The sequence below is a fragment of the Protopterus annectens genome, chromosome 7.part0 (genome assembly GCF_019279795.1).
Source record: "Protopterus annectens isolate FY-2018-M chromosome 7.part0, PAN1.0, whole genome shotgun sequence".
NCBI lineage: Eukaryota > Metazoa > Chordata > Ceratodontiformes > Protopteridae > Protopterus > Protopterus annectens.
Window position 1 is genome coordinate 1061875058 of NC_056739.1, and position 26516 is coordinate 1061901573.

Genomic DNA, 26516 nt, shown 5'->3' on the forward strand with positions numbered 1-26516 from the left:
TCAGACGCAAATTGATATACAAATAAACACACAAAGAAAAGAAGCATTATATGAACAACAGAATCTTTCACTGAAACAAACAAACAAAAAAAATATATAAATATACACATTTAAAATACAAATATGCATTGTCTGTACCCACATGCCCTTATTTATATATACCAAATCCATAGTTGCACAACCTCCACAAAAGGGCAATCAGCCCTAGAAGGTGCATTCTGTCCCTGCATGCAAGTCAGTCATTCAAATTTTCAACGAAAGTAAACCTTCACTATTTTAACCATACACACACCACATTTTATATAGATATACATACATATACATCAGTCAGGGGTTAAGCAGTAGACATTTCTAACATGATACCAAACTAAGGAGAGAATAATGCACATTAAATGAAAAAAAAATATTTCCTTACCCTTCTCTGTAGCAACTGCTACCCAAAGAGTACAGTCACCGCAATTTGTTATCTCTTTGAAGGCACACACAGGTTGTTTCAGTGTGAAGGTAGAAGCAGTAATTTTTCCTAGTATATCATTCTGCACAATTTCAGGAATATATATTACAGGGACTGTAAAAAGTGAAATAAAATGGTCATTTATTGCTCAAAGATAATATCTACATATATGTTTGCAGTAGTATGTTACATTGAATAAAACTATTAACAATGGCAATGATTTGAACCATGTAGTCATACTGAGATGAAACTTTGCAGATAATGTTTCGTTCATTTACTGTTCTGGCATACTGTTATTATTTTCAGAATTTATTTATGAAGCATTTTATTTCCAAGTCAAAAATTAAATAAATAATACATTGATTTTTGCTTCCTTTTGAAAGCATCATGCAAAGTGATGAAGAGTTACAGTCTTACAGAGACTAAAATGAGGAAAAAATTCAGGTCTACTGAATTATTAAGGAATCTACAAAAGAATTTCAACTTCATCTTCAAGTTCAATTTTATTTTAGTGCTTATTTTGTAAGCACTTAATACATAGTACAGTAAAATGTTGTACAATGAAAGGCAAAACCATGGCATTAGATACTATAAAAAAGTTGCAGTTATTTATAAATAAGCACTTTGAACCCAATAGACATCATCTTCAACATCAAGAAATAATAGATGCTGTGACTGCTAATAAAATATGATATAAAGTCCATATGAAGCTATTCATTAACATTTCCTTTATATACAACCTAGTTCCTTCTTGAGTTAATATTCAGCATTGACATACTAAAGCTTTTATAATAATGATGAGATACATAGGTTCATTGGTTGGTACTAGGCTATCAGCCCTAGGGCCTATGCAAGCCTAGCCATAACAAATCCCTGGATATTTCTTACCACAATATTTACTTCTCCAGGCCCCTGTCTAGCAGGGCGACTGACATGATCCCTGGGGTGAATTTCCTATCTCCCATCCAATCATCAAGGTTCCTTTTGAAGAGGGCCAATGAGGCGCTCTGCTTGATATGTATGGGCAGTCTATTCCAGAGTATAGGGAGTCTCTGGGTCAGGAACCTATCCCTCCAGCATGTTTTGTTCATTGTGATGACAAGGTTTAGATCCCTGGAGCATGTGGCTCTGAGGGATTGGGATTTCTTTAAGTGGAGCATGTCCAACAGCTCAGGGTTTGACATGGCCTTGTATGTTAAGCAGAGATTGCCTCTGAGTAGACGATATGCCACAGAGTATAGCTGGAGTTCTTTTAGATGGTCAGTATATGGCATCTGCTTTAGAGCTGTGATTCTTTTAGTGAGGTATTTCTGTGGCGTTTCAAGCTGTTGCAGATGTCTTGTGAGGTACATACCAAACGGGGCATTATACTCTATAATGGGTCTAATGAGGGATGAGTACAGTGGGGCAATGACCTCCTTTTTTCTGGATGAAAAGCCCTTAGTGATGAGGTGTGCCACATAGAAGGATTTCCTGACTGTTGTGGCAATGTGATTATCGAAAGTGAGACCACTGTCCACCTGTGTCCCTAAGTCTCACATCACACTTTCGATGTTTAGTGTCCTGCCACCTATGTGGTAATTCATGGGTACATGTTTTTTTCCAAAGGGGATAACTATACATTTCTTGGCATTAAGCTTGAGCCCATGGCTCTGGCACCAGGCATCTGTTTCTGTAAGGCCCTTTTGTAGAGTATTCACATCATTTGGGGATTCAATAATGGCTCCCAGTTTGCAGTCATCTGCAAACTTTGTTAGCCAGAGTCCCTTAGTGCTGGCCTGTACTTCAGAGAAGTAGATGCCAAACAAGAGTGGTCCCAGGACTGAACCCTGAAGTACTCCACTTGTCACTTGTCTGGAGCTGGATTTGGAGTCGGCTGCTTTTACTGTCTGGGTTCTGTCAGTAAGCCAGTTAGCAACCCATCGAGTGATGTAGGGATTTATGCCCAGCTTAGTAAGTTTATCTATGATTCCAGAGTGGGGGATGGTGTCAAAGGCCTTGGCGAGGTCCAGATAGGCTGTGTGGACTGCCTTACCCTCGTCCACAGCTCTGGAGATTGATTCGAAGAAGTCAATCAGATTGAGGAGACAAGATCGGCCCTTCACAAACCCAAACTGGGTGGGGTCCAGTGTTTGAAGTTTGCCAATGTCCTTGTTTATAAGTTCCATGATAATGCGTTCCATGCCCTTGCAAATCAGGCTTGTCAGACTGATGGGATGGTAGTTCCCGGGATCCAAGGTGGATCCTCCCTTGTGGAGTGGGATAACTGTAGCTGTGCGCCACTCAGTGGGCACAAAGCCTGAGGTGAGGCTATGATTAAACATGACACTTAGGTGAGGTGCCAGTTCATTTTGTAGTTCATGTAGTACACAGCCTGGGATGTCATCTGGTCCCATGGATGCTGTATTCTTAGCTTTGGAGAGTGCAGTTTCTACCTGTGTGGCCGTGATTATTGGAATTTGGCAATCTTTTGGTTTTGAGATGGGCCCTTTAGGGGGTGAGAGTGGGGTGAAGTTGGCACTAAATCGATCTGCCAGGATGTTGGCAATATCCTTGGGATCAGTATATTTAATGCCATTCTGTTGTAACTCAGAGCAGATCTGAGCATTGCCATTTAGATTCTTGACATTAACTATAGAATACCTTGTGGTTGTCTTTGGAATCTTTGGCAATTTTATTTTCGTAACTAGCTTTTGAGGATTTTATGAGGGATCTCAGCTTATTACTGAGGCTGGTGAGGGAGTTTTTTGCATCCTGAGATTTTCCTCTTTTCTGCAACAGTTTCTTCCTTCTGTTGTATAGTTTGTTTAGCAGGGGACCACCAGATTGTCTTCCTTTTTTTGGAGAAAAGCATCTTGGTTCTATTTGGGATGGCACGATTCATGCACGAGTGGATGTGCTCGTACAGTGCCTTAGTGTAGGATTCTGCAGTGGAACTTTCAGATCCCGTCTGCGTGGGTGTTGTGAAGTTTGCCACTTCTGACTTCAGTAGCTTGAAGTTGGCTTTGGAGAAGTTTTTTAAGGAAGTTTCCTTACTGGGGGATGGGGGGTGGGATGTGGATGTCAAGGGTGATTTGCTTATGGTCAGACATGACCAATGAGGGGGTGACCACTGGTGTGGAGCATCTATCTGCCATGTTGGTAATGACCAGGTCTAGGATATTGGAGCCCCTGGTGGGACAATGGATTAGTTGATCCAGGGCATTGGAATTTATGAATTCCAAGAACCGTTGGGAAAAGGAGTTGGTACCTGAGTAGTTTTCCCAATTGATGGCAGGGTAGTTGAAATCACCCAGTATTAGGGTGTTTGGTTGTATCTTAATATTTTCCAGTATGTTTAGAAAGGTGTAGTGAGAATCTTGGGGCATGGTTGGGGATCTGTAGCAAGCTACAATTTGGATTGCAGTCTTACCTAGTGTTAGTTGCACCTGGAGAATTTCAGATGCATTGTGTTGGGCAACTAGCCTGGAGGTGTGAATATCCTTGGTGAATATGGACACTCCTCCACCTTTAGTGTTTCGGTCCTGGTTTTGTGGCCGAAAAGTGTGGTAAGAATTGTAGCCTGGTATTGCAGGGGTGCTGTCTGGATTCTTGAACCAGGTCTCAGTTACTGCACAGATATCAATGTTCTCCATTTTTAGGAGTGCCTCGAAAGAGTGCATTTTGAGGTTTAGACTTCTAGCATTGAGTAGCATTACCTTCAGATTTTGCCTGCTTCTATCTGTTACGGTGGTGGTTTTATCCTTTGAACCTTGCCTAAAAAAGGCACTATAGGGTTGGCAAGAGCTTTAGCCAGTAACCTGAATCCCAGGGGTGACAGGTGCAGGCATCTCTGGCAAAGCATCGTAGTTTGTCGATCATGTCTTCCCAGGCAGACAAATACTGGATCCCCTTTGAATGACACCAGAAGCTTAGCCAATTGTTGAAGTCAATCATTTTGTCCTTATACTGTGGTATCATTCTTGGTGAAGGCAGGATGCTATTCAGGGCTAGGGTTATACCTGCCTGGGTCACATGATCCAAGAGCTCTTCCATATCTCTTTTCATGTGGTCCAGGGAGGTACGTCTCAAGTCATTCACTCCAGCATGGACAATGACAGAGTCGTATTTGTACTTGTTGTGGAGTGACTTGAGTGTATGTGTTATGTGGCGGATCCTGGCACCCGACAGGCAGCTGACTGTAATTTTCTCCTTGTTCAGTCTGGTGAGAGGGACATCAGTGTGCCTGACTATAGAGTCACCTATGACTAAAGTGTTGGGTACATTGTCTTGCCTTAGGGGCTGTTGTTGGGTGGCACACTGGTGTTGTGAGCTATGTGTCACTTTGGTTGTGACTGGTGTTTGCATTTCGGCTTCGGAGGTCCTTGTTACTTGGGCAGGTTAATGTTAAGGGCCTCCGCATATGTGGAGTTAGTGTTGCTATGTGTGGGTGTTGATGGTGTGGGTTTTGAAGGGCTATGAGTTGCTTGAGGTGTGATGCAGGTGTTAACCTTCTCCTCTTGACTGTCTAGCACAATTTTGGCTGGAGAGAGCTTTAAATATAAATAGCTATAAAATATAAACAGCTATAAAAAGCTATAAAAAGCTATAAATAAAATATAGTGTGTTGGCTTTTCCTCGTTGCACTGAAAAACATTCAGTTCCTGTGATTTCTGCTTATTATTCACAGTAATTGTTATGTATTTCACATAAAGTTTATTACTGCAGTCTGCAGCATATGTGAAGTTAATCACTTCTGGAATTATTGACCTCATTGGTAACTTTTTCTCACAGCAGATGTTACTGGGTTGCCTTTTTTGTCTCCTACATAGTTCCTTCAGTTTCATTCATGAAGTGGACAGTACAATTGTATGTTTTCCAACTTTGAAAACTAAAAATATCACCTGTAATATAAATTTTATTTGTGGCTTATACTGTACAGGTAGTAGCATTAGACCTTTGAAGGTCTGCATGTAACAGTATGTTAGAGATGCGCAAAATGAAAACACATCATTCTGTAGCTAACTATTTGGAGATGTGTACTCTAGAACTCTAAGTAGTTTTAAATGAAGGATGATATATGGACTTTTTGATACAGTAGAAAAGACAAAAATAGTATTTGGAAAGATTATAGACAGTAAATTCTCAGATATGATACAATGTCTAATATTCACAAAACTTAGCCACACTGGATTAACTATCCCAGTGGCTATCACTGTATGTGTGGCTACTGGGTCTTAAACTGAGCAAATTGGGACACAGTGGGGGTATCCCAGGTATCTGCCATGAGAATATACCATCAGTTTTTCAGTGGGTGTTGCAGTATGTGGATGAGTATCGGTGATTTTCATGCTCCACAGAGGAGAGTAGCAACACTATGTGGGACATTAATATCACTCATTTCCCAGAGGTACTGAGGGCTATAGACTACACCAACATTGAAATAAAGGTCCCACCTAGGGAACTGTGAAGAAGGAATGTGAACCACAAAGGGTATCACTCCATTAACTGTCAGGTGGTCTGTAATGCATAGGGCATCATCTATAATATGTCTGCAAGCCACCCAGGCAGTTATCAAGACTCTCCAAATCACTTCTACGAACCAGGAAATGAAACAAACTGGTATAACCGGCTGTACAAAACGGAGCCTTTGGAAAGAGTTCAAAAAGGCTTGTTGTTTATTTTCTAAGTCCACTTGTATAATGACAAAAGTAAAAATTGAAAAAAGAACCAAATACTGTGAAACGCTAAACGCGTTTTTCGTTCCACATAATAGTAGAACTTCCTCAGACAAAAGGTCTTCCATTCAATGCAGTTTTTAAACTAGTGCATATGCTTGCAATTAGCGTTAATAGCATACCATTGATGTTTTAAAGTGCTAGTTGTTTTAAATTATGGGCAAGCTTGGTTGACAGCTAATTTTAAAGGCAGGCTGGTTACACATTTTTGCAAGTAATAAAATCTTGTTAGCATTCAGCAAAATGTGAAAAGTTATGAATGGTAGTAAATTATCACTGATATAACTGTATTTAGAGTAAAGATTTAATAATGTATTTGCTCATTAATTCATATACTTTTAAATTTATGTATCTGTATAGTTATATTTAAAATTACTAAACTTAATATGTTGTATTCGGTTAATGTAATAAGTCATATTTATGATTTATAGTATTGATTTAAACAAATTTGTATAAACTTGCAATTTACAGGGTTATATTTGTAGTACTAGCACTTTAAAACATCAATGGTATGCTATTAACGCTAATTGCAAGCATATGCACTAGTTTAAAAACTGCATTGAATGGAAGACCTTTTGTCTGAGGAAGTTCTACTATTATGTGGAACGAAAAACGCGTTTAGCGTTTCACAGTATTTGGTTCTTTCTTCAATTTTTACTTTTGTCATTATACAAGTGGACTTAGAAAATAAACAACAAGCCTTTTTGAACTCTTTCCAAAGGCTCCGTTTTGTACAGCCGGTTATACCAGTTTGTTTCATTTCCCAGTTATCAAGACTCTCACATATAGCATACATGTTTCCTGTACCAGTGGTTTGCAAGTAGAGACTTCCCCCAGGGGTATATTACTGGTGATGCCAGATTTGCTCTGGATCCATGGCTGATGACACCTATCAGAAATCAACAGAATAAACCAGACCAGGATACAACCACACCCTGTTGCAAACAAACATCATTGTGGACCGTGTTTGTCGTCTGTTGAAGATATGCTTTTGCTGTCTGAATACATGCAGTATGAGCCTAACATGAGTGCAAAATTATTTTTAGCAGGTGCAGTGTTACACAATATCATAGTTACGAGGGACTTGCTGGGGGAGCGTTGTATGAGGACCTGCTCCCACTACACCAAGCAGTGAAGCCTGAGCCTGATAAGGAGTCAAAGTACTGGCCAGCAGAACATATTAGTCAGAGACAGGTGCAGCATGCCATGACACTTGAAAAAGGGGAATGTCTTGCACTTAGCTTTGGTCCATAGTAAAGTGTATACAGGAAAGTAGAAGTTATGCATAAAAATCCAACACAGCCTGTTCTTATCCATGCCACACTGTGCATCAGACATAGGCAGCCCAATTAACTACGTACAATAGGCAGGACACACTTAACATTATTTGTACAAATGGGGGAGGGACCACAACTAGGGATATCTTTTACAGGGAAATGTGTGAGTGCTGAGGAACATGAAAAGTAAGACTGCATTTGTTTGTAATGACTGTAAGAAGAATTATTTTAACAGGCTTTGTGAAGGGTCAGTATCATTTCTACATGAGTGTGTGCATCTGCTGAGATAGACTGATCTACTGGACAGGTCCAGAGCACGAATGGTGGAGGAATGACCATCTGGTGCATGCATCTACCCATAATAGCTGTCTCCAGAGGGAGTTGCAATGGTCATACCATGGCCCTGGCTAAATGTCAACATGCATGTGAATGCTTGGAGGCATCCTGTCATGGCTGTAGTCACCTACACAACAGCTGTAGCTATGGAAGTGCTAGTGTTGTGTGATTTGTGATCTAGGCCATCTATGGTCACTATGGCCATAATCCCCATTCATGCAGGTAGCAGTGGAACATCTTTATGGATGGTGGTAGTGTTAGAAATAGTAGTATTTGCAAACAAAACATTTAGATAGGAGGGGAGAAGGCACAGATCCCTGTAACATACCTCTGAGCCAAGAGAGGAGACATTACACCAGTTGCCCATACCCAAAGCCAGATCATAGTCAAATGCGGCCCTAGGCAGGATAATGGACCAGGCTCCTTCCTCGTAACCATTCCAGTGTCCAATTAATTGGTTCTCTCCCCAAGTTTCCATAAACATTGATCAAAACTGTCAGTGTGCATACTATGTTCTTTACTTTTGAAATGATTACAGAAATGTAGATTTAATTTAAAACTATTAATTTATTTATCCTTTGCTGACTAGGCTAATAGTCTGTTTTTAGAGAAGACCCCAGATAATATTTATACTACTAGGGGAAACATGGCCAGGACATTGGGGACCTTCCCCTACTCTTTTCAATCGATGTTGTGGGATGATTTACATACACCTGAACTACTACCAGCTCAGGTAGATGTTTAATTTTTCATCCAAAGGATCAAACACTCATTAGTGTATTACCCCCTTATGTTATACTGCAGTATCAGCAATCTATGTACCTGATGTGGGAATAGAGCCCACAGCTTTCTGCACCAAAGGCAAGCATGCTACTTATTGTGCCACTGACACTCCTTTCAAATGTTATAGCATAAACACTGACGACCATTTGCCAAACAAAACAAAACAGTTGCACATTGAAAGCAGACTTAGCATGAGCATTAGAAAGCTTCTCTTACCATGAAGCTCACATTCATTGAAAATGCATTGAAACTCACATTTATTGAAAATGCACCTGGCCAGTGGCAGATTAAGTATACCTTGCTCCCCAGGCTGTTTTCAAATCACAGGCCACCGGCATACATTTTTAGGACCATACAGAAATGCATGTGCTTTTGATTCAACTTCCTGATTGTTTTAAATGTATTTCTTGATTAATACATCAAGATTTGTTAGAGTGCATTTTAAATTTAGTTTGAACATTTTTTTCAGTAAGCAGCGAGTCAAAATGTATGAACCAATAATAACAAAAGTACCAATTTCAGAACATTTAACCCATAAAAGACCACTCAAAGTACTGTTATTATAATCCACACAACAATTACAACCACTAAATCGAGTAAATATGTCTGATTTTGATAAAAAATAGCCACAGTAAAGTATTCCAATTTACTTTAAATAAATGCTTAATAGTCTAGCAAATACATACTAATGACTTTTTAATTTTATCAGCTCAGCAGGATCAGTCCTTTTACCTTCACACATCCCACATCCTTCTCAGATATCTGTTTCAAAAAATTAATAATAATAATAATAACAACAACAACAACAACAACAACAACAATAATGACCAAAGGCACATATTTTAGATTTGTTTCACAAACACACATTATCCAAGTTGTTGTTTTTCTTTTGGCTTTTCCCGGTTAGGGGTTGCCACAGTGGAACTCCAGTCCGCTAATGACTGACAGTCGATTTTTACGGTGCCGAGGTGTCAGCCCGACACCCAACCTTCAACGAAGGCACGCCCATTCACGCATGTCTTTCGAATGCCACTTGACTGGGGGAGGACATGCAAACTCCACACAGAAGGCGTCCTATTAAATTCACACATACACAAATATTAGCCCTACAAAACTAGCAGTTATAGCAACATTGCTGATGGTGTGCACATTTTATTGTTATGAAGAAATAAATTACATGTACTTTACTGGGAGCTTTGAATGAACAACATTAAACTGTATGAAGATCACTAGCATCATACCATAAGATCCAACCAGGTGAAGCACAGTTTAAATATAAGAGTATTTATGAGAGCATAAGCAATGTTAACCACCTGTTAACATATGCTAAGTCAATATGCAATGCACAATTTCTGCAGAAGTAAAAGTCATCTGAATAATTCTACTTTAAAGAAAATAATTGCTAATGCATAAGTAGCTGCTGGAAACCAAGTTTGCATTTTAGTGCTTGTTGTCATAGATGAAAAAATTAGCCGTGTTGTATTAAAAATGGTGTGCGGGTGAAATTGTCATAACATCGCCTGAACTAGATTAGCTGTGCAATAGGGAATAGTTGACAAAAACAGGAATGGTTATTAGGCATGCAGCCCAGGAGATCATTAAGGAGCTTAGCCCAAATTCCCAGCTGCTCCAAAGTACTCTCTATTAAGTGGCTTGCTTAGTCTCAACCGTCCACATTTTTGCAGAATGTCCAGATTTTTGCCTCATAGTTTTGGTCTGTTTCTCATAAAATTTATGGTTTTCTGGCAAATCAGTTGGAATTGAAGTCAATAAGTAATGACACACTTTTGAGTTCCAGACTTTATATCCTTTAGAAAATATATGCTAACATTAAACCTGTTATTCTGGCAACTTTCTAAGTTTAAAGGAGCAGTAGTTAAAATCTTTCCCTATTTTTGGGCCTTTGTCCCCCCCCCCCCCATTATTGTAGGCTTTGTACATATTTCTTGAGCTAATAGGTTGAGAGTTATGAGTGTAACACAGTAGGTAAATGAAAGTGGTAGTAGTATTTTGGGCCTGCACAGCCTGTATTGGTTGCAAGATCTGTTTTATATCATCTTTAAAGTTATGATTTTAGTTTATTTAGCCCTGCATAAGATGGGTTCCCGTTTCTCAGGGAGCTCCTGGTCCTTTTTGTGTGGTTAGAACTTTGCATTCCTCTTTCCTGGGATTATTTGAGGTTTTACAGTAGGGCTGGGGTCATCTAATATACGTTCTTTCTGTCAGCAGGCTCTGCAACTCTGGAATCTCTTTATACCATGGAATCATCCATATTTTCTGGATACTAGAGGTCCCTAAAAGACATCACATAATTTTAAGCAGCTATGTGATTTTTATCTATATGTATGACTTCATTTTACTGTGCACACAACACCAATGTTATTTCTGTTTAGAAATGTGATGGTGATTGCATTCAAGTACCTTAATAAATCTGAGCTTAAACTTGAGTCTAGGCACAATATGGCCTACAGTTATTAGACATTCATAGATGTATATCCAAAAGGTATCCTTGTGGAGACACCTTGTTTTTGAAGAGATTTGGCATGCACAAATTAAATGTTTAAAGCTAATAAGTCTTAATGATTATTTGAGTTGAAACCATATGTGAAATATGAGTTTTAAGTCATTCATAAGATCATGTAAACATAAAACGTCTAACCTTTTATTATTTGTAAGTGATCTGACCCATTTAATTCAATGTAGTTTAATCATAACTGATTGCAGGCATGCACATATTAATTATACACTGCATACTCAAATGATGATTTATGGTTTATGCTTCCAGAAATTATACCTTAGAGGATGCAAAATCATCTGAAATACTTATTTGAACAATGTGATTTTTTTGTGTGCTGAAATAAATACGAGTAATTTCAGGAAGAAAGTTATGCTATATATTTTTTTCCATTTATTTGCATTTGTTTAACAGGATTGCATGACCGGACTATTATTTATTTTCAAAAGAGGCCAGAGAAGATAAGCTGCATAATAAAATAAAAGATAAGTATGATGAAAATAAATATGTATGCAAACAGAAAAAGAGTATATAACCATAAAATGAAATACGTGGATAAGAAGGAATAAAATATATATGATAATAGGAAGCAGAATATATATGGTATTGCAAATAAAGGTACCATAAACAAGTAGTTTCATCAGTACAAATAAATAAATATACAGACAATATAATGTATGCTTGACATTATGCATATGCACTAAGCTGTTTCAGTCTTTGTGATGTACATTGAGGGAAGCTGTGAAAAAATAATTAAAGCAACAAAAAGAAAAAAAATGGGAGAGGGATGAAAGTAGATTCCAAGTTATGGAGACACAGGCATAGACATAGACATATCAATATATTTACAAAAAAGATGAGAATATGGAGATATAGTACAAAGAATACATTTTGAGTATAGGGAGACAAAAGACATAAGAATATATTTTGCAAATATAGAAGAAAGATATGAAGGAAACATGAGAGGAAAATGCAAAGAGCTTGTATTACTGATGATGATGAAAGGAATTAATTGGAGAGACAGGTCATTTGATTATGCTTTGTGGATAACGATTTGTTTACTAGCAATGAAAACTGGATGGACTATTTCATGGCTCTGACAGTGTGATACAGAACATGTACAAACCCATTTGATAGCCAGACAGCTTTGTTTAGCTATTTTACAGATTTTTAAGGTTTGGTTACACATTTACATAATTTGTGACTGAGTTCCAGTATTCATGAATATATACATGCATGTATGTATGCATTTTGGACATTGAAATCTTGGTTATCTGGGTAAATTATCTTTTTACTGGGCTATGTATGGCAGGACATCCATCTGGTCTATTTAGAATGAGATATCTTATATGAGTTGAAATATTATCAGTGCATGTTGTAATGCTAACCAGTCTACTTTCTACAGTACAGTGAGGTTCTGTATTCTGTTTGGATCATTTGCCCCAATTTTAGTTATTCTGTTTGGCATTGCTCTAGTTTGTGTAGCTAGACTGATTGCATATTGTTTATGACAAGGCATATAAAACAGAAGGGAGTAGAAGAAAGTGAATTGTTGTTAAGGAAACATATTCTGCAAGATGTGCCTGGGTTTGAATTGCAGTCCAAGTTTTCTATTATGGGTAATACACTAGACAAATGTTACATTGTAGTTAATAATAACTTAGACTGGTTTGGACTGATTTACTTGTTCAATAATGCAGTTATTGTGTGAAGAATGTTTTATTTTATTTTATGTTATTTATTTAATTTTTTCTTGAATTGAGGTAGAAACATAGATAATACATTTATTTATTTATTACTTTCTAATCTACTAGCAACTATAACTCTTTGAACCAATTTTCTGGAGAGAAAAAGTTTTTCTTTTTGTAACTGTTGGGTATTGTGGGTGGTCTATAGAAGATGCAGAACATTAATGTTAAATCATCTGCATAGCAACTATTATTAGTATGTATTTAATTTATGAAGATCTTAAATGGCACAAGGTTGAGCCTTGTGGGACCCCCACACATACAGATAGGAATGAAGAGTTGGCGTTTTCCCAGTATATATGCTGTGTTAACTTAGTGAGGAAGTTAATTATTTTGTTGTACAGAATATAAAAGGTTATGACTGAGTTATATAACATAACAAATTTGTTAATGTGTTTGAGAAAAGTATTCAACAAATATACCTCAAATACAAGGCTCAAAAGGTGAGTTTCTTGAATGCATTTGGAGAACACATTAATGGTTATGATATATTTTTTTGTTTTTGTAGCACATGGATCTTTAGCTGCCTCCATGTACTGCAAGTTAAGGAAAACTAAAGAAAAAAATTAATGTTTTACTGTGCTGAAAGTTATAACAGACTTAGTACCTCCACCAAAACAGCATCCAGAAGCTGAATGTACCTCTGATGGATTAATAGCCTTAAAAATCTATTAAACATTTAAATCTGCCAGTTTTGTGTAGCACTGTAAAGTGTTTTACAGCTTCTAAAGCTGTTACTATTTCCTGGTTTTCTTCTATGGTGGATGCTGCATGTGCTCTATTATCAGACTATAGTATAATAGCTCTAAAAGATGCATAAAACAATTTTTTTTATTGCTTCATGAGTGTAATCAGCATACTTTGTGTACTAACTTATTATTATTAAGTTTTAATGAAAATATAATTTATTTGTAGAGCATGGATTGACATGCACATGCTCCAATAGCAGGAAAAAATACATTTGTAAAGCATGACTCTAGAATGAGAACTAATCGTAAAAGTGCTCAGAAGAGTATCTAATGATTGTTAGGGTGTGAGTATAAGATGTTCTTCTGTGGAATCTGATACAGTTCCCATGCAAATGCAACCTGTATGTGGGCTGTTTACTGGTGCAGTGGCATGTAATGTGTTTGGCATGTGTAGTGTGGTGTCAGCACCACACTGTGCAGTGCTCTCCACGATGACCATTTCCATGGATCCTACCCAGAGTCTGCAGGGCTTCTATCCATAACTGATGGCCTGCTATGTGGTCTTGTTGATCAGGCAACAGGAGAAAGGGACAGCATGGATCCTGCTTACTAAGCTGTTTGGACCAGTGGTGGGGTGATACAGACCACCCATATTACCTTACAGCACACAAGACAATGCATAATGTATGGTAATGAGTGATATGTTGAGCCTGTGAAGCATGCTGTCAGTGTGTGAGGTAGGTAATACTTGTCTGAACAGCTAGAGAAGTAAAGTCTCCTGCTCTTTTTTCATCTATAGTCATATCTCTGACCAACACTCATTTCAAATGTTCTGTTGCCCATCCCATTAATCATTCGGTGTAGACACTGTCCTGTAAGTTGTTCCCATATAACTGGCTAAATTGCTTACAGCTGTGTGCACCATATCATGGCCCTTGGTAGGTCACCTGCATGCACAACCAATGTCCAAGTCTTGATGCATCCTTAGATGTACATGTTGTGGCCCCTGCCGCATACATTTTATTTTACAAAGTCCAAAGATGGCCTTACAGGCCTATATGTCATTATGTTATACTGACCATTAAACATCCTATCAACAACCCAGTTTAGCATTCTACAACATGGGCACTGGTATGTTCCACAAGTAATATCATGGGACTGCCTGCACCATTTTGTGGAAGCATCACCTATGGGATGTGAGCAGAATGACAGACTACACATATGTGCATGCATAAAATATTGAAGCACATGTGCAGTAGCTCCCACTAACCTGCTAGTGTGTCCAGCATGAAAGTGCATGGAGTGGTGAATGCAGTGCCACTGGTGCCTGCCCAGTTCTATGAGTTGTCCTGCTGGCCATGGATTTCCCGTCATTGAAAGGATTTATTGTTGTTGTGTTTTTTGGCTTTTCCCGGTTAGGGGTCACCACAGCGGAACTCCGGTACGCTAATGATTGGCAGTAGATTTTTAAGTGCCGAGTTGCCAGCTCTGATGCACAGCCTTCAACGAAGGTACACCCATTCACTCATGTCTCCGCACAGAAGACACTTTAGCTGAGAATCAAACAGGACAACGTCTTACTGTGAGGCGGCAATGCTACCGCAGCACAACCACCGCATATGACTGCCTGTTATATGGATATAGTGCTGGACTATGTAAATACTCAATGCTATTCCACTTACCTAGTGGAAGTAGTGCTCCCCCAACATGCCCCTCAAAATGCAGGGCACCAATGCCTGTTATAAATGGGTCACAAACATCTCATCTGGGCCACATGTTATTGATCTCCTACTCTGCTCAGCAGGCATAGTTCCTGGGCCTTATTCCTCATCATATGGCTCATGTTGCTGACTCTCCTGTGACTCTTGAACCTACACTCGGTATGGCCTCTGGTGGCATTACTGTCTGCCAGAACCACCATGTGCCACCTATCCTATACATCTCTATTCTTCCATATTGCAGTAGGAATGCATTATCAGTGTGAATGGCATTTAGGAGGACCTCATTGTCTTCTTTCATGAAAGTCCTCTTTCTGTTCTGGGTACCCACCTTGCCACAAACGATACATAGGTCTATAGCAGCAACACAAGTTATGGATAGGTATGCAAAAGATGGATGGTATACAAAGGAGGCCATTCAGAAATGGTTCTTACAAAGCTGCCTAATAGCATAGAGACAGTGCAACCTTTCATGTCTCTGGCTTGCCAAGTCTTTAAGTGGACTCTAACACTGGTAGGGCTGGACAGAGAGAATAGGATTAAGTGGCCAGTGGTCATTTCTCCTATTACAGGGAAGGCTTATTGTCGATTCTGACCAACCATCATCTGCATGATGCTCCAGGATCACAGTCTGTGACTCCCCATTGAATGTATCATTTCTGAGGGCTATATGTCAGTTACAAAACAGGCTAACTCTCCAAGGAGTTAGGGGACCCACCCAGTGAAGGATTATATCTGGAAGCACTCAACAAGGAATAATTGAAGAATATGTGGTACAACAGACATGGAAGCTTTGGGGTAAAATCTGTGAGCTCTATGGGTTTCAGTGGGTGGTAATTAAAAAAGCGCTACTTACACAATGATGTGACCCAGTCATTTCTACAAGCTTAGTTTTATATCGTGGTACAACAGTATGTATCTAAGTGACCACTCTGCTGCCATAGACTGCACTCTTGCGGCAATAAAGGCTCTACCTAGCCCACGACCATATAGTTATATGAATAGAAAAGTCTAGAATTCCATGAACTGCCAAGTAAGCTGCGGCACACAGGGCATTCTTTCCAATGTGTGTATGTATGGAGATTTAGTAGTTCACATAATTCCCATATACGGCATATGTTAGATTTGAATAGTCTTATTCAGTATGGTGATTTTCCACATGGCTAGCTAGCTGACAAGTGTTATCATAAAAACAAATGCTGACAGGATGCATATAGCTATCCCCCCAAAAAAAATTATGTCAAGCTGTGTTTTGCAGGTGATGCTGGCTACTTTGTCAAACACTTTTCCCCCAACTTTACAACAAAGGATGCTGGTTCTTCTTTGCCTGTATTGCATGAAGACAAATTCAAAAGAGGGGTCTAACAAAAAATGTTTGGAAAATCGTCAGAGTTTTAATTACACATGAAGACCCTTCCACAGCTAATATTTAAAGATTCCAATGACATTCCATCCATGTTTACAAATTTGAAGAACATTTCATGTGAAACCGAGGATCTACTGCAGTGATTCTCATCCTAATAGATGCTTAGAAGGCAAGAAATTATGCCCAAGATATATCCAAAGTGCAGAAGAAGCCCCCCCCCCCATACTCACCAAAGTATGTGAAGAACTAGCTTAACTCAGACTGTCAGGTACACCCAAAACAAAGCTTAGTATCACTATTTCTATACTTTCCAGGCATCAGATATATCTGAGGAATTTATTTAAACTACTGTATCAGGTACAAAGCAGGATAGACCCCATCAGAGAATTTACCCTGAGATGGCTACATTCACATTTCAGCATGGATGATATCTGGGCATGATCCTTTTGATTAAATATCATTACAGCTCTTTGGGCTTTGTGAGAACAATTGCTCACAACAAGGCGCTGTGGCTTTCATTGAGCTGATATTAATATGCTAGTATAATATGTTACATTAAGCACTATGATTTATATGTATCTCGGTAAAGGCTTTTACCATGTTATAGTCACACTGCTGAGATCACCAGGTTTCAGCATCTCCCAACACAGAACCACAGCTCCTCATGCCCTGTTATGGAACTCTTTGCACAGTATTTTCTCATATACCACACAATACTTCACACAATGAAATGCTTTACATTCGTGTACTGTATATCTCAATATGCAGATAAAATCATTTGTGGTATTTTGAGCAACAGGAAAATACAGCTGCAGTCTACAGAGAACAGTAAACTGCATCACAGGACAATAGTCCACAATTAGTTATAACGCAACCACTATTATCTGAAAAAATAAATGAATAAAAAAGAACAGTGTAGGATGAAACTGAGTGAAGATAATTTCTTTGCATCAATACTGTAGGAAGATTGCTGCAGAGAGAGCAACTGCTCCAAGTGCTAATTTGAAGGGGGCATTGATCAGAATTTGCTACATTAAGAAAAAAACAGAACAGTTTGATAGCTTGTAAACTGTCAGTATTTTACACACTTCCTGATCCATGCTTAATGGCAGCACAGAAAATTTATAAAAATGTTTATTAATGTAGAAATGTAATAACTTGTTGCTACCTTTAAACATTATGGCAGCTTTAAATCTTTTACTACGTAATTGTGATCACTTATAGATAGTGAGCATGCCAAATGGGTATGTTATTTTAGGATGCCAAACTCCTTTGCTACAGCTTTGCTTCACAGTAAAGGTGACTGATAAGTGGAAGTGCTGGAGAAAGTGATTGAAGGTAAGGTAATCATGGCATTTAAGAATACATGGGTTAGATATAATATGATTCTAAGGGTCACAGAAAGAGTATCAAAGTTGTTAAATAAGAACACACAAACCCAGACAAGCAAACCGGGAGTGTCATATAATGGCCAATGATTAGGTTTGTGTTTATACCTTAGGCATCATAGATCTGAATGGCTGGATAATTACTTTACTCTCCTGGATAGAAGACAGTGTAGTCTTAGCATAAGAAAATACCAGAGGTAACTAAAATATGCAGAGGGTAGGCCTATAAAATCTGGTCAGTATCTTTTGCAGAACAGTGTAGAAATATATCTGTAGCATGCTTACATCACTATACAACTTTGCAGCTGTTAGATAAAGCAAAGCAGGGATAGTGGGCCTAGCTGCCAGTACTGAATTTGTTTGTGTTAGGCTTTAAGCCTAGACAGACTGCACAGTTAAGTGATAGCCAGAGGCTGAACCAAAGCAGATACTAGTGTAACAGACCCACCTAGATAACAAATATGTAACAATAAATTATAAGACCATATAGATGTGCCAGAAATGCTAGTAAGATGGAAATGAGCAAATAAATATATATATATATATATATATATATATATATATATATATGGGTCTACTTCACTTGACTGAAAACTCACTAGACTGAAAATCATTTGACTGAGCACACTTGACTAAAAGCTCACTTCACTGAAAACGAATTTGACTGAAACTCATTTCGCTAAAAGGTATATGCCCTTTTTCCCATTGTAGTGCAATCCTGAAGTTAGTATATATATATATATATATATATATATATATATATATATATATATATATAGTAAGGGGGTGATGGGGGCACAGTTTAGGTATATATTGTCTTCTAAAAAGAGTTATTTATTGCAGTTGTAAGTATCCATGTATTTGGTTTAAAATGTATAAAATAGGTGGGGGGGGGTGCCCCCCACACCCCCCTTACTATATATACTAACTCCAGGATCGAACTACAATAGGGAAGCAGGCATATACCTATCAGAAAAATGAGTTTCAGTCAAATGAGTTTTCAGTCAAGTGAGCTTTCAGTCAAGTGTGCTCAGTCAAATGATTTTCAGTCAAGTGAAGTAGACCCACATATATATATATATATATATATATATATATATATATATATATATATATATATATATATATAAAAACTAAGTCATGTTAATATTGGTATTACTCTTTTTAAATATGCATTATATTATGGTAGTTCTTTGTTGATCTATATTTCTGTATTACACAAGTTCTGTGCACAATATATTCCTGCTATGTATCTTATATTGTCTATATTCCGAGCTTTATACTCCACTTGTCATCCTTCCTCAAATTTTATTGTATTTATGTTACTTTGCAATAGCTGTAAATTTATATTATCTGTCATCTGTACTTCTACAGTAGCTATAATGCTATGTACGCATTGACTCCACTTAATGAAATCAGCTTAATGGGGTCTTTGTTAGTCTCCCAACAATACATGATCTTGTTAGCTGTAAGCATAATAAGTGCCTATGAACCTTTAAACTTATATCATTCTGCAATTTCTATGTGTGGATGCATGATGCAGTGACCTCCACTGAAAACAGTCATTGCCCAATTGCAACTCCATTAGCAAAACTAAATAAAATACAAATAAAATAAGTATTTACTCAACTCAAATATTTCCACATTTTCCACAACATGCCTGTCTGTGACTCAGACATGCATGTAGTAAAAGTGTCTCTTCCACAACATGTCTGTCTGTGACTCAGACATGCATGTAGTAAAAGTGTCTCTTCCACAACATGCCTGTCTGTGACTCAGACATGCATGTAGTAAAAGTGTCTCTTCCACAACATGCCTGTCTGTGACTCAGACATGCATGTAGTAAAAGTGTCTCTTCCACAACATGCCTGTCGGTGACTCAGACATGTTAGACACTACAAGGTTAGACCTCATTATTAGTTGATCTGCATTCCTCGAAATCACATTTACTGTCACGATGTGCAGATTGTGGTAGCAACCTGGTGCTAATTCTAAATCGAGGAAACGTACCACAAACTGTACCCAGAGATATATACGTCATAGAACTGTAATGAATTTCCACTCATGTCTAAATGTTATACGAGTCCCTATTCCTACTGGTTTTTATTAATCTGTACAGATATGAAAAATGTTTCTTCATATTTTCATATCCGAGGGACAGATATGTCTATAGATCTTCACTCTTCAGTTTCAGTTTTTGTAATTTATTAAGTTGTGGTAGATTATTTAGACTACCCATCTACCAAGTAGTCAAAAAATCACTTACTCAGAATTTGTTTCCCACTAAAGTGTCTGTGTACATATGTGTGAGTGTGTGTAGGGGGCGTGTATATGTGTATTTATACATGTGTATGCATAGTGAAAAACAGCATAATACTTTCACATGTTTTCTTTGTCATTCAGGAAGCTAGTGCACAAATTAAGTCATATAAATTGCCAGCCCAGACATGATTCCGTACTAAAACCTGCAAGCTCAGTTCTTATAAACAGCCTTGATAATAAGGGAGGGGCAGTGAAGTTACCAGGATTACAAAACGCAGTGCATGGTTCACACCCTAGTTCTGCTCTTCTTCTCTGAGAAGAAACAAAGTGCCTGGCATTCATGAAGCTTCCATGCTGCCTGCAGCTCACATGGTATTTTTCCTGGTTTTGATTGATGAGATTCATTTTATTAAAATTTATATACCAGCAAATGATTTCTAAAAGCACTTTTTGAAAATAGCTGCAAAACAGAACTGTATATTTATATAACATATATGCATGCAGCAGTAGAGAAAACTAACAACTGTGGAGTCAAAATATGCAAAACTAAGGAAGGGCTGTGACCATTTAAAATGGTTATAGATTTCCAATGTTTTGTATTACAGGTGCAAAGACATGTGCTGTATTGTTATAATACAGACAACTATGCCTGTCAGTTACATCAAGATATGATGAATTTGTGTGCATGGACAGTAATGACTATGGGGCTAATAAGCATTAAGTGATAAACAGAAACATAATTCACATGAAGGGCCGATGAAGGAGCACTACAAGTGCTGAAGTCCCAAGAGCTTGAAGACAGTTCTATCGAATCCAGAAAAATGAACATTTTATAGCTTTGGTAGGATGATATTTATGCTCGAACTCGAATATGAGTTGAGACAAGCAGTTGTCACAGCATACCCAAACACATTATTCAAGTTTGAGCAAGGTAAGCATGGCAGCCGTGGTGAGGAAGTGGGAGAGAATGGGAGTGTGGATTTGGGTACAGGTCAAGAAGGGAGTTTTAGGTTTAAGGAGCAAGAACAGATTTTTAGGGTTAGAGTTAGGGCTCTGGTTGGGCTATACGGTGTTATAGAAAATGGTATTGGGAGGACTAAGTAGTTACTGGAGATCGAGTTCGTGGGAGTTTGAGCACTTGATTTTTAAGCAAGTGACAGCAAGCAAGTGTATTGCACAAGAGCACCTGTAGTAGACCCAGCATAAAACAAGCATAGAACAGGAAATCAAGCCAAAACCTGGTAACATCACAAATCGCAATAGAAAGTGTTTTAGTAAAACACACAGTTATTATGCATGTTCTGTCTTGTTTACTGAAACAATATCAATTGCAAAACACAATGGAATTTTTCAGAGATAGTATTATGGAAAAGAATAAAGGAACAAATCCTTACTTTCAAAAATGTATATAAAAGCACATGCATAAAAATAAATAAATGTCTAGATTAACTAAGTTTTTGTATACATAGTCATACTCAGACTCTATAATGTGGACCTGCAATCAGGGGGATACTATCTACCAGCACGTAGTGACTAAAAATCTAATGCCTGATTTGTTTATTGTGATTTGATAACTGGATGAGTGAATGGGTCAGTTGACCCTTTTCAGCCATGACCTCAGCCCAAAAGGAGCAACAGGAACTTAGACAAAAAATGTATACAATGTATAAAAATACATACAATTTACAGTCTATAGGATGTATATAGTAGAAACAGCATACATTCATCAGAGTAGGTTTGTTCTATTCAAAATAAAAGAGCATAACTGACAAATACATCACTGATTCTTACAGCAATGTAAGCCTTTACCAAGAATCATGAAAACCGGTAAAAGTGCCAATTTGTCTAGATGTCCTTTGAGCTTAGACTTAAAGCCACTCAGCGTATTTTGTTTCCTTACTCAATAGGTGCATAATTTTATGTGTCAGGCACAATGCTTGTAAATGTCCTTTCACACACAGTTCATTGAAATCTGGATCTGACTAGAGTAAGGATTTCATCCTGAATAGCTCTTAAAGAATATGTTTGTGGAATTATTAATGCAACAAACTTTTAAATGCATAACCAGTATTACACTGATACATGTTTCAAGAAAAAATGTGCCGTAAATGTTCAGATATGAATGGTTGTTAAATAATACCAGCATCATTCTTCTAAAGTTGGGTATAAGGATGGGATACTGCGGCAAGGATTGCTGCTGATACTTCAGACTGATGCTATATATTGTACTGAGTAAGGTATACCTGTGTTATAATAATGCTAATGCTTAAGAACACCAGTCTGGATTTTATTGTCAAGCATTAGTTTTCATATAGTCTTACAAATTTATATTGATTTAAGAGCAAAGTCTTTTCTTGACTTTTAAGTTTATTCCAAAGAGGTTACAAGAGAGGTGATCCTTTGTTCCTTCAAGTTTACTGTCAGATGATCTCATATTTAATTATATTAGCAAGGTGTATATTCACTTTGCATGGCAAATATAGTCTAGTATGTCTCCAGTCCTTCATCACTGTCATGCATGCTTATTTACTAGCATCTATGGATGACTTCAGTTACTCATATCTTAGATCAAGTTGTTGTTAATTCAGTACATTTTGATTGCTTTGTTTATTTTGTCCTGGCATTCAAGTGAGTAAAACCATTCCTATATTTTCTGTTAGACAGCTGCTCACTTATGGTGCAGCCTAAAATGTGGGACACAATTTTAATTATCAGGATTTCTTGCTTGATGATACTTCATCTTCCTTCTAAAACACTGCTATAAAATTTGGGGAAAATAAAGAGAAGCAGTGTTTGTTCTTCAGAATGAAGCCTTTTTTATCTGCTATATGCTGTCTTTTACCCTATCCATGACTTCACTTTAATTTATATCTTATAGTCATTCTAGCAAAGTATTCATCAAGATCACCTGGACTGTATACTACAGATCTGTTGTATTTCTTATTTGACCCATTGGACCCATTACAAGCCTAGGTATATAGGATCTGAATGGCCAAGACAAAGTACGGCTTTATTAAGTATAATGCTACTGGCTGCCAAAAGATTTGTACTACAACATGGAAATCAAAATGTACATCAATTGTAATTGAAGTATTGAATATTGTAAATGAGATAAAAAAATGAAGTTGGGATCTTTAAAAAGAGAAGGAGCATATTTCATACAAATAATCAAATTGGTGAGAACAATAAATGCAGATTGCAAATTAATGTTCATAAGGATGAGTGAGATTAAGGAGGAGTAGGAACTCAGGAAGATATGCAATGTTGGAGTGAATTAAAATTATTTAAAAAGAAACCATATATGTTCAATGCATGACAACAATGGAAGCTGATAATACAGTTTTGTTTTCTTTTCTATCAATGCATGTAAAGTAATGTTTTTCGGCTTTTCCCAGTTAGCGGTCGCCACAGTGGAACGCTGGTCCGCTTATGATCGGCAGTAGATTTTTATGGTGCCGAGGTGCCAGCCCGACGCCCAACCTTCAAGGAAGGCACACCCATTCATGCACGCACCTACCTGCATGTCTTTAAATGTCACTCAATTGAGTGGGAGGACATGCAGACTCCATACAGAAGGTCCTCCAGCCGAGAATCGAACCGGAGAACTTCTTGCTGGGAGGCAACAATGCTAACCGCTGCACCATCTCGGCCTACTTTTCTATCAATGCATGTAAACCCTTTTTAGTTTTTAAAATGTGATGATTTAATAGAGACATTTTTAAAATGAAATAAATATCAAAAGGATAAAATGCAGTCCTCTAGTGCTAAGAAATCTTTCTAAATAACTTATTACTTTCAAAACAGTGTATCACCAACATATGGACTAGTACTGATGATATATATAGCATCTTCAGTGTAAATATGTCATCCTTCTGAGTGTACACACTTATACCTAAGGTCACAAATGTCCAAACCTCTAAACTCTACAAATTCTTGCTTGAATCTCCATCAAGGTTTGTCTTTCCTGTATGCAAGATGCCTCTTCCACAGATTTTCCTAACTGCACCCTTCCCTGCCATGCAGTTTTTAGGGCAACCACACATACCATTTTCACTACTATTCTACCCATCTCAAATGCCCCATAATAGGATCATAGCAGGCTATTAGGCTAATGACTCCAGGGCCCTTAGAAGCCTAGCCAAGTTCAACCCATGTTCCCAAGGGTGTCTGGTTCAAGCAGATAATAAAATCTGCACCTATCACTCCTGTGGAAGAGGGACATAGGTAGAACCCCTGGGGTGAATTTCTGGTTACCCATCCAATCGTCCAAATTGTGCTTAAATAAGGCCAATGAGGGGTGTGGTTTAATATGAATGGGAAGCTTGATCCAAAGGTGGGACTACCTCTATAAGACAAATCTGTCTCTCCACCAATTCTGTTGATGTCACAGGTCTGTATTATAAGATCGACGTTTGAAAACATCGAACAGCATATGTTCGACACCATATGGTGAATGTCTTCAAACATAGACCTTATAAAAAGACAAAAAAAAAAAAAAAGAAAAAAGTACCCTAACAGGTTTAAGCAGGGGGGCAAGCCCCCTTGCACCCTCCCACACCCCCTGCTACTTAAATATACTAACTTCAAGATTGCACTACATTGCAGTAAACAGAAATCTCCCCTTACAGAGATTTCCATTTACACCGAGATTCTGAGCGTTCAATATTCTCGTGTTGACAATGTCAGATTCTACATTGTCGGCTTTCAAGAATATAATATAGACCCGATGTCATATACCAGGTTACTGTCCTTTGAGGAATGACAGCTAGGAAACCCCCCTCCTTCATATAGTCCTCAAGCAATTTTCTTTGAAAAGGTAAGCAAAGCAGTGGATAATGGTTATGCAGTACATATAGCATATTTGGACCTGGTCAAAGCCTTTGACACTATGCAGGGATTATTAATAGTGTTGTAAATCTGAATACAAATTCTTATGTTGTATGTTTGATAGCTAACTGGTTGTCTGACAGAATGCATGTGATTAGAGTTGCAAGTACTTCTGAAAATAAAAAAGGTTATCAGTGGTGTACCACAGAACACAGTTTTGAACTCTCTCCTATTCGACATCTATTTTTCATACCTTTAGGTCAACACTTCTAGCCTATAGCTATCTAAGTTTACAAATGACTATAAACTGGATGTTTTTATTTGATCTTCCACTACTCACAATTGCTCCAACATGGGTTAGACTATGATAACAATTGGTGCAAGAACAATGTCCTTGAACTAAACGTGAAAAAAAAATGTAGCATAGTTTGTTTTGGTAAACAAAATGTTTTCTTGTCCATATAAGTGACATATTTCTGTAATTAGACACTGTCACAAGAAATCTAGGCACTCATGTTGATAATTCCTTATCATTTGCCATCATGTCTCAAGAGTAGCTCAGAAAGCTTTCTATGTAGCTCATCTAATTTCCAAAGGCATCTGTTCTAGATTTTGCTTTCATGCAGTCTTCATAGTCTGCCTATGATGTAATTTTAAACTTTACAGTTTTTCTCTGTTGTGTAAAACTGCCTATTTTGTAACTGGGGCTTTTCTGCCTGAAATAGGATCTACCATAACCCAGCTAAACTACCTGGTTAACAAAGGTGAGGTAAATTAATAAATACTATATAAGTAAATATATATTGGTATACTTATTTGAACAATCTTTTAGAAACTGAATTATTGTCAAATATTAAAAGGATATTTATAAGGACAAAGAGAATTGAAAGAAACCCTGAATTCCAGACCAATTAGTCTCTTCCACACTGCTAGTGAAGTTATCAAGAATGTCATTTTAGAAGCAAAATACATGAGGATCTTAGACTCTCCAGGAATACATATCATAACCATTTTGCCTACACATGTAACAGCCTTACCAGTACAAATCATATATTGCTTTGTGATAGTATGTCACGTATCCTGTATGTAGGGTTAGAGGCTACAGTAATTTTCTTGAATGCGTCTTGGGTATTTGAATTGCTAACCATAAGGTTCTTGTGGTGAAATTTGGTAAATTAAACTGGATGACATCAGCACAGGTGTAGCTCTTACTGAAAGATCCTCTGATGGATGACTGGGGGATAACCATACCATAGCTGGCTCATGAATGGGCACATTTATGATGGCAGACCAGATGCTCAGCAGACAAGGGCACAAAAAAGTGCAGAAAAATTGACAGAGTTTCCTTTACTAGCTCTCAGTTTGCTAGTTAAAGTAATAATAATAATAATAATAATAATAATAATAATAATAATAATAGTAATAATAATTATAAT

General features: G+C 37.6%; 1 protein-coding gene across 1 annotated transcript in view; it reads right to left on the reverse strand.

Annotated features, from left to right (window-relative positions):
* Positions 1 to 26516, reverse strand: part of LOC122806859 (uroplakin-3b-like) — a 157643-nt gene that overhangs the window by 109149 nt on the left and 21978 nt on the right. Inside the window, exon 2 of the mRNA XM_044077619.1 lies at positions 416 to 568. Within this exon, the coding sequence (XP_043933554.1) occupies positions 416 to 568 (153 nt within the window). The remainder of the gene's footprint in view (positions 1 to 415; positions 569 to 26516) is intronic.